The 17,188-nt window shown below is 40.9% G+C and overlaps 1 protein-coding gene across 2 annotated transcripts in view; it reads right to left on the bottom strand.

Annotated features, from left to right (window-relative positions):
* Positions 1-17,188, bottom strand: part of LOC137594171 (transcriptional enhancer factor TEF-1-like) — a 37,269-nt gene continuing 20,081 nt past the window's right edge. For both annotated transcript variants that reach the window (XM_068313476.1, XM_068313477.1), the window contains exons 3-12: positions 16,975-17,039; positions 15,567-15,629; positions 12,592-12,723; positions 12,371-12,420; positions 11,158-11,219; positions 10,166-10,293; positions 8,891-9,064; positions 5,388-5,528; positions 5,147-5,299; positions 1-3,936 (exon numbers count right to left, since the gene is read on the bottom strand). In XM_068313476.1, the coding sequence (XP_068169577.1) occupies positions 3,823-3,936; positions 5,147-5,299; positions 5,388-5,528; positions 8,891-9,064; positions 10,166-10,293; positions 11,158-11,219; positions 12,371-12,420; positions 12,592-12,723; positions 15,567-15,629; positions 16,975-17,039 (1,082 nt within the window). In that variant the 3' untranslated portion in view covers positions 1-3,822. The remainder of the gene's footprint in view (positions 3,937-5,146; positions 5,300-5,387; positions 5,529-8,890; positions 9,065-10,165; positions 10,294-11,157; positions 11,220-12,370; positions 12,421-12,591; positions 12,724-15,566; positions 15,630-16,974; positions 17,040-17,188) is intronic.

Below are 17,188 nucleotides of genomic sequence, written 5' to 3'. Positions count from 1 at the left end.
AACTGACCATTTATTTAAACTGAATAGCATATGCGTACAAAGTCTCTACAAAGCTAGAAAATATCTAACATAGTTTTAGCCATGAGGGGGAAAAAGTTACAAAGCAAAGATCAGACCCTGTGCTGCACCAATAAACACACATTACTAACTTTTTACCTAAATGTACTCTCTTCTTCGCAAAATAGGATAAACATTAGAATATCAAAGATATACACAACATCTGTAATAAACGTTATTGTCACCTTTATACAAAGCACCTTATCAAAAACCCTCAGTGCGCCGGCAGAGGAGCTGCACATGCACTGGAGCAAAAAGAGTCAAGGCCATTTTGGAATTGATTACAGACAGGATTCATGTGCCACACGTGGATCAGAAAGATAAATATGCAACTTGTACATACGAGACGACATTGACAACACAGACGACAATGTTTGCAAGACTCTGCAGGCATCGTGTGTTTGCTGTGGTTCCTGTGATTATAACAGCATTTTATCTCAAATCCTCGTGAAATACAAAAGAAATCACACTTTCCAGTTTTCATACAGGGCTGCCAAATAAGATGATAAAGAGGTGTCCATGTTCAATAGAATCAAATTTAAGACAAAGACGTGTGACTGCACGTGTTTCTAAAGCAGGATCCAGACAGGAAGGATTTTAAGTCTCCTTCACGTTTACTTTGTGGTATTTTTGTCCATGTAGGTCATGAGATAAAGTTGTTTCTGTGATACTCTCTTTCCTTGAAACTATTTTTGGCAGAAGCTACTGAGTTCCTCTAGTGTAATAAATAAGGTTTCCCCTGTATTGTATGCAGACGGTCTTTGGTAAGTAGGTGGTAGATTACATCCAGACAGAGGGCCACTGTTGTCCTTCTGCTACGACGTCCTGGTTACTTGTTGGCGCTCTGCTGGGAAGCAGTTTGCCTGACAATAGAATGAGTTTGACACCATAATGTTGAGGGTAGGGACGTTTTTGTGAGGGTTTTTTTTGACAAAACGACCCAACAGTGTGCTGGGGAGAGATGACTGACGCATGATACCTCGTGTTTCAGAAGTAACATAGAAGACTGAAGGTCCTTCCATATCAGATGGAGATGAGTGAGCAAACGACTCATTACTTCAGATACTGCACATCTGGCAACGTCTGACTACAGATGGCTCATTTTGGGACAGTTACAGTGTTAAGTGTTTCTGGGTAATCTGGACACCAAATAGCATCCCAGCTGGTCACACAGGGAAACATAATCCTGGGAGCGTTGGCACTGTGTTAATCAGTTCATTCTAATCTCCACTGTTGATGCATGTTTGAAAAACGAGACGCTAACTGTAACGTAACGTTTGCAGAAATTGTTTTAGAAAATGCGCTCATTCACTTTCTGGCCAAGAGATTAAAGAGGCGATTGATACCACTTATGTCTGTTGCCACGGTGAAAACAGCGGCTTGTTAGCTTAGAGGAAAGATGAACGAGCTGTACGTTACCACTGACAGGATCTAGACGTGACGTTTGATGGCTTCTTTATAGTTGGAAGCCTTTATGGGACTTATAATGTCCTGTTTTTTTCCTGCACCCCTACATTCTATATAAACACTGATCAATTTTAAAGCTAACATATACCTCTTATAATTTATCAAGGATTGCTCTGCATGGACAGTAACTCATCATTGAGTTTTCAAAAAAAGTTTTCAAGCCATAATTCAATCTTTTTCTTCCTTTCACTGTTTCTGAAACTTTTAATGCCTATAAAGAAACATACGTACATCGGGTTCTGTTTGGTGGAGTTTCTTTCTGGACCGAAAACAACTGGCTGTTTCTCCAACTTGGTCTCCATGCTAAGCTAAATAAGCTTATAGTGTCGTTGACATATTTTTAAGGGTGGTATCAACCTTCTCTCCTGACTCTCGACAGGGGTTCCCCCTTACATTTTGAGCATGATCTCAGATCGGACCATCAATAATGTTCTACATCTGAAAAACGAACTATAAATACTTTAACGTACTTATTCAAGATGTTCAAGCTCCTGCATCAAGAATCTGTCACATGTATATGATGCAAACGCAAATGCCAATAAATTTAAAGGGGCCTTAAGAGCTTAAGTAAATAAGAATGAGTGTCGTTGACATCCCGCAGGAAATATAAAACTGTTTCTCTCTCAAAAGTTTAGAGCTGACTTCAAATTGCACCAAGACATGGACTTATATTAATAATAATCAGACCCGTGATGTTGAAAACTGGAGGTTGTGACAGGTAACTGTGTTCATATTGACCGAGGGGCCTCGCCCTACACCATCTACAACATCGAATCATCAGGACTTACATGAAACAAGATACAAGAAAATATCTACTGCTGATTCCAACCAAAGGCACTTCCTGCTAAGCATGACACAGACAAACCACCGATCACCTGCTACAATACAATTTATCAACAGTTTTTGGTCTTTTTTTTAAACTTTGAAATGATATAATCTAATTAGAAAAAAAACACAAAACAGCCTCACGCAGATTAAAGGGAAGGAAGTGTGCCTCTGACCACTTTAATTATAACACGTCGTCCTGACATTAAAAATCAATAACCAAACATGTGGACAGAAAACAGTTCAGGCTTGAACACAAGTTACGTTGAAGCTCAAGCTAGCTGGTGCAGGAATGTTGACCTAATTTTATTTAGTTAGTCAAACTTGATCAGAGAAACTACAGCTCTGACTTGACATTTCCTTCCCTTGAACACTGCAAATGGCAAAGATCCACAATGCCTCCAGACGGACCGGCCTCAACATGTCTTAAATTAAACTTCTTTAGGTCTTTATAAGTCAACAGTGAAACATTAAAAGATTTGCTATCATGTCTGATGTCTGAAGGATCTTCTTTATTTATTTATCTTTAGTCTTCATGAACAAAAAGATACCTGAATTGATCGATTTCACTTATATTTACTTGTTAACATAAATTTTAGATAGTGTTCCTGGAATCAAAATATAGTCTATGCTACTATCAATAAACAATTTCCCAAAGTTTAGAAGCTATTCTTAGTTGTTGATTTTTTTTTTTTTATAAAGGAAACATACAAAAAGGTAAAAATTTGAATTCTCTTCTTTGGGACAAACCTCTTTTTTTGTGCAAGAATGCAGCTCACACAACTTGCAGTGGCTTTGAATAAAACACCACCTTTAATCTTTTTTTTTGTTAATAGAACGCAGTAGTGTCATATCTTTCTCTGGTTATTGATGGCACACAGGGTCTGACCTTCAGTGTCTGTCCGTATCTTAGCAATTAACACACACACACACACACACACTTTTGTCACAAGGGACAAAAATTGTGAGATTTTTGTTTTTCTTCCTGGCTTGACGGTAAACCGCTTTGGTTCTCATCATTTGAACAGGAAAATACAAAAGAAGTGGGGGTGGGAGCCAGGCAACGGGTGTTTGACGTCTCCTGGTCTTGTCAAACCCCTGATCTGAGCTGAAAATCCACCCTGGAGGATTCTGATGTGTTCCCACCACTGTACGGCCACTGTGCTTATTACAGCTAATGACATAGAGTTCATACTTGTGTGTAGAAATGCTTGTGTTGGAGAGGATTCTGCAGCATGCTGTTCTATCTGATGGCAATTACATTTACCCAATTATTGCTCTGATGTTTTGCGGGCAGCAGTGGAAATGCAGTTATTTCTCACTAGGTGGAGCTGTTTGGATGTTGTTTTGAACACTTTACCTCCAAAATCACCAACAATCACCAAGCAAAGGCCATACAAGTGTGTTTCTTTGTGTGTGTTTGTGTTTGTGTTTGTGTGTGTGTGTGCGCACGTGCGCGCGTGCAAGTGTGTGTTATTCCTTGATGAGTCGATAGATGTGATGCTGCGCTCCATGCTCGTTGTTGGACACCTCAAACACACACGCCATACACAGCAACGTCTCCTGAGTGTCTCTGTTGCTGACGACCTGCACACACACACACACACACACACACACACACACACACACACACACACACACACACACACACACACACACACACACACACACACACACACACACACACACATATAAATGAATATATTTTTAAAAAGATGTCAAAGGTGTCAAAAGATGCAGTAAGTTTAAAAAGTTTGGACAAAAATTCAAAAATTAAAATGTCTTAAATCAAATATTTCCTGCATTACAAACATCTAAAGTATGACATGAAGTAGTACGACAAAAATAAATGTTTTATTTTTTAGATTCTCCAAAGTAGCCTCTCGTCACCTGGATGACTGCTTTTCACACTGTTTGCATCATCTTAACCAGAGTTACTCGTAACTAACTCTCTGGAGGGATCAGTTCACCAGTACCGATCAGAGCGAATCACACGAAGACGCCTTTAAAAAGTCTGAATCAAAAACATGCATTAAAAAAAGATTATGAAAGTCCCAAACCAGAAGCCTCTCCCCTGGAGCTCCTGGAGAATTCTTTCAGGCCACTTCATGATCGCTCCACAGCAACACCAGTGCTAGAACGCCGTGCTGAGGCAGAGCTCTACTGCTCAACTGAGAAAAGACAACGAGTCCATCCTCATTTATCTGTCTGCAGTTTTTAAAACTAAAGGTTTTGATGAGGTTGTCATAAGGAAACCGGTGTGGAGGGGCTCTACTCGTTAGTATTACAACCTGAAGGGACTCAACCAGCATCACCGCCAGCGTTCCTCAGTGACCATCCAGTCTGGTTTGTGCTTTGCGAGATCAGCATTAGTTTTGCAACAGAATGACCTCAAAAACACCTCCAGTTTATGAAAGAGTTATATAAATCAGAAGGAAATTGACGGAGTCAGATCAACAACCCTAAACCCAGTGATCTGTTTGGGTTAAGTTGGACACAGAGTGAAAGATAATCAACCAACAAACGCAAACATCTTCAGGAAGATGGTTGGAAACCCATCCCAGAGAAGGACCCCAGGAGATTGAAGGCATCAAAGTGCTAAAGCAATAATCAGATCAGCAGCTGATGGAATCTAAATCATTCCTTCTCAGTCCACTACATAACTCTATTTGTATTACTTCATAGTTCTGACTCTTTAATGTAGAAAGAAAATAAACATAAAGGAAAATTCCAAACAAACTTGGTTTGATTCAGAATGTGATTCAGAACTCAACTAGTGACAAAGTGATGTCCTCACCAGCAGAATAGTGAAGTTCTCCAGTACGCTGTTCATCATGTATTTCTCGGGCAGGTGTTTGAGCTTGTGGATGAAGTTGATCATGTATTCACACATGGGGGAGCGGCTGATTCTGTAAACGAAGCGCCCATTTTCAAACCTAGCGTACTCCGTCTGAGAGAGAGGTAGAGAAAAATCGGCGTTTGTGAAGAAGATCCCAGATTTACTGCGGACACCCGCTGCAGTTTGAACTCGTCCTCACCTCCACCTTCTCGACGACCTGCTTGCCGAAGGAGCACACCTTTGTGGAGCAGGTGATGGTCATGTTCTCTGAGCTCTCGTATTGGCTGGTGACGCCGTAGAACGCAGCGGGGTCATCCTGCATGTTGTGATTCAGGTCAGCCTGGTGGGGGGGTGGGGGGGTGGCAGAGCACAGACGTCACGGTTCAACATCAAAACTCGATGACTGAGTCATTAGCATGAAGATGAGCAAGACATCTGCTGGGCTCTGCACACAGCGCCCTCTGCTGGCAACTCTTAAAATGAAGGGTTGATAAGAATCCTCTCATGACTTTCATTTTTTTTAGTGCAAATAATAGTTATATAACTGTCCTTCGTTTGTGTTAAATCGTCTCCACGGTGCACCGGCGTCATGCCCGGAGTCCCAAGTCTACTAGGAGAGGTTCCAGCAACCCCGTGATCCGAGAAAGAAGAAGAAACAGTTACTGAAAGTGAATGAATGAATTGCTGACCTTTTTTTATCACATGTGTTTTCCTCAGTCTCTAATGTTTTTATTTGGTGCATGATCATACAACCCCGGGGTTATCTGAAGGAGGGGATACTATGTCAAAAAAAAAGATATGCAGGATCCTGGGTGGGTTTTGTTGGTGAAAGAAAGAAAAAATACTTAATATTTCCAATATATTGAAAAGTTCTCCTTTTGAAGCGAATCCTGTTCACAGCATGAGCCTGTGGACGTCTTGTAAAAAAAAAAAGAAAATGCAAATAGTCTATTAACACTAAAAGGTGTCGGTCCAGTACTTCAGTTTTGGTGAGTGATTTTGTAAACAACCACCCCCTCCCACACACACTTTTTTTTTTTAATTATGGTCAGAAACACGATGGACTGACAAAGAAGCACACGGAACCATAAATGTAAGTCTTCCTCGAATTTGATGTACACCTTTATATAGTAGAATACAGATTATACTGTAGATTGGATTTATTCAGGTATTTATCACAAATATTTCCACTTCCTGATTTAAGGGGTGTGAACAAATAGTTTCACAGGAACTACTTTTAACAGAAGAATGAATCCCATAAGCAGGACTACTGCTTGTAGGAAACATAATGATTCAGTTTTATCCTCATGGAAAAGTTACGGTAATCTTTTTTCATGTAACTCCTGCACGTCTGTCTCTCCTGGGGGGTGAGGGGGTGGGGGGCATTCCTGTCTTGCTCTCCTCTAAGGGTGTTTGTTTTAATGTGTGAAAATTGGGAATCTGATATGAGGCTGTGAGGGGGGCGGCGGGGGGGGGGGGGTACTGTATACTCTACAGACTACAAACCCTGTGATGAGATATTTATGTTCATAACACTGAATAGAAAATGACATTTTAAATTCAGACCCAACTTTATCCTGAAATGTTTGCTATATGTGAAAGAAAGTTTTTTTATAGACTTTAAAAAATATTATAATATTTCTTCATTGTGGGGAGTTCCACCCACGAAGTTCTGTTCCTCTTTATACCACCTGGGGCAAGGCAGGAATCCTTTAGAATAGCTACATTTTCTTCCAGATCATAGTGATACAAATGCACTTTACATGAATTCTGATGGTTACTGCAGGGGAAAAGATTCCGTGTTACCTTGAGTTGGTAAATCATAGCATAGAGAACATGAGAACATGCTGCACCTGGATTACAGGCTGAGACATGGAGAAGGGCTTGTGCTGTCTATAATGAGTTCTCTGAGGAGTGCACAAACATACACACACACACACACACACACACACACACACACACACATACATACTTGTAGGTATTTTTCCTGAACCTACTTCACAGCCCGCAGGCCTCTATAGTTGTCAACCTCGCCGCTACAATCACATCCACTCTGTCTGTGTTTGATTATTAACATTGCTCAGTCCAATCCCATCATGGCAACCGTTTCTAGGGCACAACACCACCATCAAAAGTGGAACATTGTAACTCAGATAAAATTCCTTGAATGTATGGTCATGTTAGATTGTTGGTCAAAAGTTTTGGTCTCTGATTTTATTTTATTCAGAAAATTGAAAAAAAAAAAAATGCATTGGGATGATCTGACTACAGGAATCAGCGCAGCCAGACACACACGTGACTGCACAACACTGAAGCAACAAACTTCACTTCAGTTACAGATTAGACTCAAATAGGATTATGGGTCACACTTCTCATACTAGTCCACTCCCTCAAACATTTTTACTCGCTCAAAGACGGAACGAATGTATAGATTTTATTACGTCCCGCTTCAAAGCGGTGAGGTATTGTAATTGTCAGTGTTCGTGAGTTCGTCTGTCCGTCCGCTCGTCTGTTAGCGTGTCCACCAAATATCTTAGCAACCGTTGCAGATAGAAAGATGAAACGAAAAAGCACATTACTCGGGCGGCAAAGGGGATAAAAATAAGATGATGACCTTGACCTTGAGGAAACTAGGTCAAGGTCAAGTTTCAACTTTTGTACACTCAGGAACCAGATTAGATAGAAAGACGAGGGTGAAGGCCAAGACCAAACGTCAAAGCTAGTGCTTTGATCTACCTATGCACTAGCTTTGATCTATGGTCAAAGCCAGTGCATAGCTTTGACCTACCCTGAAAGGTTAAAGCTATGCACTTGTCAGGTACTACTTTCAAGGTACCATGACCTACCCTGGATGTAGGTCAGGGTAAGTCATTCGCTCTGCCCACGATGAGATTAAATATCTCATCGTGGGCAGAGTGGTCATGTGCTTAATGGTTTGATCCCTGACCCCTAGAGGCCAACATGCTGAAGCATCTTGACCATTACTGAACCTCAGTTTGCACCATCATTCTGCGCTGGGTCGGGTTAAGGGTCAGCGACTAATGAAAAAACTCTGAACGCCCTCTGGGTTTCTGTTTTTGACTCTTCGCTGTGTCAAATCAATGGTCCGCCACAGCTACATCTTTTGAAATAATCACGTTTTTATTTTTCATATATCGGGTATAAATAAGCCTTAAGTCCCAGCGTTACTATGAATTGACTAGAAGTGTGATGCGTGGGATTTCTGAAGGGCGTTTGGTGTACTTCAGCTGTGAAAAAGAACAATGAAGTAACACTCACACACACACACACACACACACAGGTGGAGGCTGAGCAACCTATGAGTCAGGAGGTGAGCAGGTGTTCAAACAAAGCAACTGTGCTTTCATCAACCCACCACCTTCATATCCCAGGTGGAAAGAAAAAAAAACACACACACACACACACACACACACACACACACACACACACACACACACACACACACAGTGGCACCTGTAGATGCAGACAAAGGCACGACACTGGGTGGAAAAATACAGGGAAAACAAGACTGTGTACTGAAGATGTTCACTGTCAGAAGAGAACATTTTAAAGTCAAACTTCATTTTAAAATCAGTAAACGCAGTTTCTTTTCAAGATTTTCAGACACGATCTGAGATCTGAAGCTGCTGAAGAAATGAAACTAAGCAGATCAAACATTATCAGGAAATGTCGTCAGCTCACCCAGAACTTGATCAGGTAGAAAGCGTTCTGCGGGCCCTTTCCGAACAGCTCCTTGAGGCCGCCTTTCTTCTCGGGGAACTTGTCGTAGATCTGTCGGATGTCCACACACTCCAGCAGGGGGTCGCTGTAGCTCGGGCTGCTCTGGCTGATCAGCACAAACAGGTGCTTGTTGTACTGAGGGGGACAGATGGACACAGGCGGTTAGTGATGAGAAGGTTCCAGGTTCGATTCCTTGAAAAGCAGCCGGAGACAAAACGTTTGTCTCCTTTTTGATAACGTGAATGAATGAATGAATGAATGGATGAATGAATGAATGTGGTACATATTCTTACATTTGCCCACAAGAAAAGTGTGGTACAGTATATTTACATTGCATGTCTTAATTCTAAATGCTAATATGTTGAAATATATCCTAAATTATTTACAATAAAGAACAAGCTGTTGAAACAACTCTTTGTTTATTCCAATTAGATCTGTGTAGTCATGACAACTGGAAACCTGAATGATTGACGTTACCCGTCTGTTAATGATCCCCACTTGAACTAAGTCACTTTTCAGTGACTTTGATAAAGTTTGATGAAGTTTCCACTTTGTGGAGAAACAGCATAAACCTACTAAATACTGCCTCCTGTGTTATAAGTGGAGTACTGCACTTCTAATTCATTGACATCCCCCACTGAGTAAGTTTAAATGTGTCAAATAATACAATCAAAAAATAAACTGAGAAAAACAATTATGGATAGGCAGCTTTCATTTTAATAAGTTGCAGCTTAAAATAGTTTTAAAGGATCCCCCAATTTGTATGCTAAAATCCTACTTTAATCACTCCGTCAGAATGAAATCACTAACTTAGAATGTGTGATTATTCAATGTAAAGCGAGGTCCTTATTTGCAGTAATGTAAAATAAATAAAACAGGAAACGTGATGCCCTTTGATAAGAGAGTCTAATTTAAACTCTGAGTTTTTCTGTCCAAACAGAAAAAACAAGATGAATGCCAGCTGTCTGTGAGTCCGAGGCAGAAAAATGACAGCGTGTCCTCAGCGTGGCAGGATGATAGATGGAGTGAGCAGACGCAGAGATAGAGCTTTACAAAGGTTATGCATACGAGGATACACACAAAGGGCTTTAACACTGTTCTCTACCAGGGGTTATCTGTCATCTCTGTTTATGGGACAATGGGGAGCGCTTCTTGTAGACTGTGTGTGTGTGTGTGTGTGTGTGTGTGTGTGTGTGTGTGTGTGTGTGTGTGTGTGTGTGTGTGTGTGGTCCTCACCGCCTCCTGGTCCCTCTGAGTCTCCAGGAAAGATGAGAACTCCACCAGTCGTAGTTTGGTGGTGCCAATGGAGCGGCCCTGCCACGCTGGTTCCCTGTGGGTCTGGGCTGCTGCGGGAGGCTCGTAGCCTGGACAACACACACACACACACACACACACACACACACACACACACACACACACACACACACACGTATTCCATTACTGCAGTGTCAGATGAGGCTGCAGTGATTTAAAATACTTAACAACAGCAGTGAAGGTGTAACAATGATGAAGTGACGGTGACTCTTAAAAACCATGATTCTGTGTGACCTCTGAAGGGTTCAAACCCGACATGTTTTTTTTAAAGTAGACGCCAGAAGATATCAATAAACCTGTTCCAAAAACTGTGTTTCGGTTTGCTGCAATAAATAAAATTACCTTCAACTGAAGACAGTTTTTTGCTACTGACAAAATAAAGACATTATAACATGATAATTAGAGTAATATACCTTTTAAAGATCTTTTAATTCTTGACAACACCCAGGTATTGGGATGTAGAAAGAACTAAGATTATTTTACATAAATAAAGCATGACAGAATTAAAACCACACAACTACACAATAGATGTGCAGTAAATAAAAGAGTAATAAATGTAATCTGGGGCAAAAAAGATAATGCGGTGTCATGTATGTGACAGTGTTTCAACAACACATAACTGATCGAGGTCCAGCAACACACAAGTCGATGGTAAATCATACGTAAAACCAAAAAAATTATTAAATCAGACCAAGATGATTTTTTTATTTTTTTATTTTTTTTTACAGGAGTCAGAATGTCACCATTCTCTCTTTTTGACCTCTTCACAAGACAAACCTCAGGGTGCACCGGGAACCACAGAGCCCAGACAAAGTGAAAAAACACCCTGTAGAGAGCCAGTGGCCTAAATAGAGAGGGAGGACTGCCTGTTCACTTTCCAGAAAGGAGATAATTGTACCTTTAGGCCCTCTTACCTGAGATTGTTGTGGTTCCTGCTGTCTGCACAGAGTAGGCTTGCTGAGAGAACGGCTTGATGCTGGAAGACACAGAGACACGGACACAGAGACAAGAGAGCATTAAAAGGTCTGAGAGAAGAAGAGGGCCAGTTCCATTCTAACTAGATTATACAGAAAGGAATCGTGCTCTGCGTCTTGTATGGACAGAAACAGGAGCAAAGATGTCAAGAGCATCGCCGAGTTCAGTAAAAGCTATACCAGCCCCATTTAGTGCCATTATCATCATCATCATCATCATCACAGCAGCTGGCACTGAAACCAGCAGAACTTGAAGCACAGCGACCTGGACTAGTAAGGAAAAGACAAACTAATTTAAGGAAGCAGAAAGACCGCAGAGAATCCAAACTTTGCATATGCTAATTATTATTTTATTATTATTATAATTACTATTACTATTATTATTATTACTATTAGTATTATTATTACTATTACTATTATTGTTATCATTATTACTATTGTCACTGTTGTAGTTGTTATAATAATAATTATAATAATTAATAATCTAATACTAATACTAATACTAATACTAATTATTATTATTATTATTATTATTATTATTATTATTATTATTATTATTATTATTATTATTATTATTATTATTATTATTATTATTATTATTATTATTTTTACAGGCAAAGCTTATCGGGATATGTTATTGCGAAGACGATGCATCCTTGAGAAAAGACAGGGTGCATGTTGATATCTGTCCGATCATTAAAATGATGTAAATGACACCATTAGTGAACACTGTGAGAGACGCTTACGTAACATACGTGTCAGGCAATCATCAATGAACAATAAATTATTTTAATTATGTTTTCAGCACCTAATTTCATTGGATAGATCGGTGTGAAGGGTCTCATTTAATCCAGTATTTATCTATTAGGATGAATTGTGTGAATATAAAATAATCACTTTGTTACAGGTGACAGTAATTTATTTATTAACTTACTTTTAATGCTTGAAAAGTCAACACTTCATGTTCAAGTTCAGCATAACTTGTACATAAACACAAATAATAGCTTAGCTCGCAAGTTTGTCTTTGTGTATTTTAATAAGCCTAAGCTGCTTACTAACACTGACACTGTCAATCAAGTGTTAACCAGCACAGGTGAAGGTTCATTAAAGCATCGACACAGTTCATGTGTGGAACACGGCGAGCGTTGCTTACTCTTCTGCGGCGGAGCTGGACTGTCCTCCAGGAATCATCCCCTGCCACAGCTGAGAGGAAACACACACACACACACACACACACACACACACACACACATAGGCACCAGGATTTCAAAATGAGCATATGTGACCTCCAGATTTATTACGATATTATTAATATTATCGTTCTTGTCCTTGCGATTCCTGCTTTTACTTTGAGGAGTAATCAGTGTGTGTTACCTGTGCGTTGCCGGGGAAGCTGGCCCGTACAATGCCAGGCAGGAGCTTGCTGTGTATGGCGGTGGCGGAGACGATCTGAGCGGAGGACATGGAAGAGATGCTCTGCAAGGCCTTCTCCTTGGCATTCTGGTCCTACATGTCAATAGATAACAAAGAAAAAAGGTCATCTTCATCATCCTTTTCATCGTGAACACACAATTCAACTCCATACAAGCAATAATCACAGCATCAAACTCAGTAATAGAAAAAAAAACAAAAAAAACAGGAAATTCCAAAAAACAATTAATGAAATTATCTGGAGTAACACTGGAGAAAGCCAAAGGCCAGAGAGGAAGAACCATAAAAGATGTTATTCTCCTCTCAATTGTCATTATCTGATTTGCACATCCTGTTACATCCTGATCACACAAATTGAAGACAATTTGAGTTATGGCCAAAGTTGAAGAGTCTCATTTCTCTGCAGTGCATCACTGTGGACACTAAAGTTGTGTTTCTACCCTGAGGCGTCGGCTCAGCTCCATTCGACTTCGTAGCTGGTGTATACATTTTCGGCGTCACCTTTCTCGAGGGTACAAATGGCCGAGCAGCTCTCAGCACACGTAAACCCTGCAGTGACCCTGACAAGACAGGATCTTCGCTGCATCATCAATTCACCGCCTGCACAAAATGTCCAGGACGGGCTGACGCCCACCAGCGTTTAGAAACCAAGAGACTTTAGCTGCTGCAATTAAACATGAAGTTACGTTGATTAGGAACTGTTGTTCCTGTCTTTGATAGCTGACGAGGGGATCAGAGAGGTACACCACATCGTCATCAGCATAATGACGAACTACACTGAGGTGGTTCTGTCCTGACCGTAAGGCTGAGTCGACTTTAACACAGCCGGAGAGGAAACAGGATTTTCTACATCCGTTTTTCTTTTGGATATTTCAAGGAAACGTAAAATAAGACTATTAATAACGGGTGTTTTGTTTTTTGATGATGATGATGATGATGATCTCTGGAGGAAAAACCCTATTAACGATTTAACCTTTTCCGATTTCAAACAAAATTGAAATAGCGATCACGTGAGGTCAAGTGTCACGCTTTGCCTGTAACTAACTCTGACTGATGTCACGGAGGATTTAGGGGATATATCGTTGTTTATGAGTGTGCGTGGTTGAGGTGAGGTGGTCTCTCGCTCGTGGCCCCCAAGGAGGGGGGGCGGTGTGTGAGGTCAAATCGACAATAGGGTTGAGAGGCGAGCATGAAGCCTGCAGCAGAGATGCGTGTGCTTCACACACATCCACCCAACGGTCTGGGATGCTGCCTCCGGGCAAGATTTACTGTAAGTCTGAACTTGTGAACTCATTTATAACATCTAAATTCAACATGAAACTCGAAGCAGAAAACAGCTGAATCAAATAGAATTAGAGGCGCTGCCATTGCTGGTGGATCACTAATTGGCAGCTTCACTCAAGTTAATTGGCACAGAGAGAAATCTCTTCTCCTCGGGGAGGTAATAACATTATAGGAGGTACTTAGAAGAGCATCAGGCTGGATTTCCAGATTAAATACCAGGAATCATATGGGTCTGATAACATCCCTGGCCTGAACTCATTTCTTTGAAATGACTAAACCATGTGTTTTGGTTTTAAAGCCCGACAGCAGAGAAAGCTCTCAGATCAAAAATGTGGCTCTGCATGATGGAGGAGGCATTCAAATTCTTTTTTTTCAGCAAAACAACCTTCACCTTAAAAAACCATCATCAACAAATAAATTACACGGTATAAAAACAACATTATCCCCAAATACCAAAAGACAGTCCTGGAAAGTTTGGAAACAAATAATGTGAGGTGTTTTTTTTTTGGTAAAGGAAGCATGATGAATAGACAGAACACAACCCTTTATCTCCCGCTCACTAATTCATGGCGAGGAATAAATAAATCACACTTCCTGTTTGCCGCGAGAGAGAAAAACACCTGAAACCAGAATCAGATTCTTAGTTCAACTGCACAACAACGGATGTGAGTGAATATTCTCATCTGGATGATCTCAGCAGGGAGACTGAGGCTGGAAAATATGATTATTCCTCATCCTTATGGAAATGTTACCCTGGTGTTTTCTGTCTGGCTTGAACACAGTTTATATCACTCTGTTACTGAAATGTATTATTCTTGTAAAAAAAAAAAAAAATCCATACATTGACAGATTATCACAACAACAGGCATGGACCGTAGATTTTTATTGGTTTAAATAAACTTTACTATCATCTGTCATTTATTTCGTGACGGTTCGCTCCTCGTTTTGTCTCCGTCCAGAGTTCCAACTGCTCCTCTCGGAAAAACAAGAGCTCCGTTGTTGCTTTACATGAAGTTAATTACAACCAACAGTGAGGACGGAAAACAGAGAGAGAGACTGGGGGGAGGAGGGGGGGGTAAGAGATTAATAGACTGTGAAAGGAGGGTGGAGAGAGTGTAGGAAGAGGGAGGGAAGAGGGGAGGAACAAATGAATGTATGGATATAAGAGAATAGCGAGGGGGGGGGGGGTTAACAGGCCTAATTAGACACCTAGGATACTGGGGCGACTGTGACAGGCATCCGTCCACACACAGCGATAAGTTCTCAAGCAACAACTGAACACTGAATGCAAATAGCTGCTCATTATGTGGTGAAGAGGAGATGGTAAAATGATTGTTGTTCTGTGATGGATGTAATCTGGAATAGAAATAGCTTTTTAATGATTTTTTTCTTGGTGCAAATTGATGCCATGTTTTTTTTTTTTCTTTAGGGCAGGTTGAACCGTGTGATATATTTTTCCCTGTAAAGTTCTACCTTTTCTGTAGGTGGTTTTTATTCTGCCTGTTACTCCATAGAGGTCATCAAATGAGCTGCGTTTATTCCAAATGAAACACATCACTGCACGACCACCGGAGGATTGCTGCTAAGAAGCACTTAACCCTGAGTGGAAATGTAAGAGGTTACCACGGCCGTACCTTTAGTTTGGACTGAAACTCCCTGGATTTTCTTCTGGCTAAGACCTGGATATGACTGGATACCTGGAGGAGAGGAGAGGAGGAAGAGGAAGAGGAGGAGGAGGAAGAGGTAGAGGAAGCGGAAGAGGAAGAGAAGGAAGAGGAGGAGGAGGAGAGGAGAGGAGATACAAAAGAGAGAAGGTGGGACCAAACAGTGAGTTGCTATGGTTATGAAAGGACTAATGTGTACACACACTCGCACGCACACACACACACACACGCACACACACACACTAGTTCCCTGACAACAGTGAATAGACCAATCTATGTGCATCTTTTGAGACAGCAGTGACACCTGGGAACACGGGCCTAGAATTCAGACACACTACATGTAGTTGAGACGCCGCCACTTTTTAATTTTAAATTCTTTCCGATATCATTGCAGTAGGACTAAATAATACTACGTTTGTGTACCAATGGAACGGATTTGGTTCCACGACTCCAGCGGCAGCCCAAGAAGAGTCTCTCTGTGACATCAGCGTCACTACAAGAGCAACGCTTCATTTCCTGTGTGTGTATGTGATCACTACAGCATCCTGTTCACCAGGACGGTGGAGTGGAGTCCCACCCAGCGGTACGGTGACGGGTGCTAATGTGTAGTGATTGATTAGTGCTCATTCTGCTGTGGATTCAGAGCCCTCAGCCAGCCACTGATCACCACACAGCGGTCTGCGTCTGCTCCTGTCTACCAGAATGTGATGCGCCTTATTGTCTGACTTTGTGCGCCATTTATTTACAGTACTTCTCATTCTTTCAAAATTATTGAGTAACAGTTTGATTAGGTGTAAGGCAAGAAAACCACTCAGGTTTAGGAGACGCTAATATAAGGGGTTAAAACAGCTCAAATCTCTCACACGCTCACAATTAGTGAGTTGAAAAAGTCTGTGAAGAGGGGTGCTGTTAAAGCACTCTGATACCTCTCTGACACCAAGCATGACTGGTAGTTGAGTTTTCTAAAAAAATAAATGACCTTTTTCCATGTGTTCAATAGGCACGCGTTCTACATTAAAAAAAAAAGTCTAATATGGAATGAAACATATCGGCGCTAAAACAGCATTCATGTGTCTGGTTTGGAATTTCATTTCATTTTTTGTAGCTTTTAGGTAAATAACTAATCAGAATAACAGAATGTCAAAAAAAATCTTCATGGAAATAAAGTTGATCAATAAAGGAAACCTATTCTGATTTTTGTCACTCTAAATGACATCTAATTCTTTACAAATAACTAAATAACCACTACACTCTGCCTGTCAAAGCGTCTTTTCATCACTACACTCGCACCGTGGCCCTTGTGTCTGGTCTGATGTGATTCTGTGTGATCCATACTGCACACGCTGTGATTGGATTTAAAACACACGCCCGTCATTACCTGCTTCCTCGTCCGCGTCTTGCCTGTTCGCAGCTTTATGTATCTGGCTATTAGTTCATTTCGACCTGGAGGAAAAGACACAGAACACAAAGAATGAAAAACACACACCCACACACACACACACACACACACACACAAACACAGACACACACAAACAGTATTTCTCAATGACCAGTAGAAATCAGGACCCTTAGAAACAACTTGGCATCTGATT

The sequence above is a fragment of the Antennarius striatus genome, chromosome 4 (assembly GCF_040054535.1).
Source record: "Antennarius striatus isolate MH-2024 chromosome 4, ASM4005453v1, whole genome shotgun sequence".
Lineage (NCBI taxonomy): Eukaryota > Metazoa > Chordata > Actinopteri > Lophiiformes > Antennariidae > Antennarius > Antennarius striatus.
Note: the sequence above shows the minus strand (reverse complement) of the source record. Positions and strands in the feature narration are given on the sequence as shown.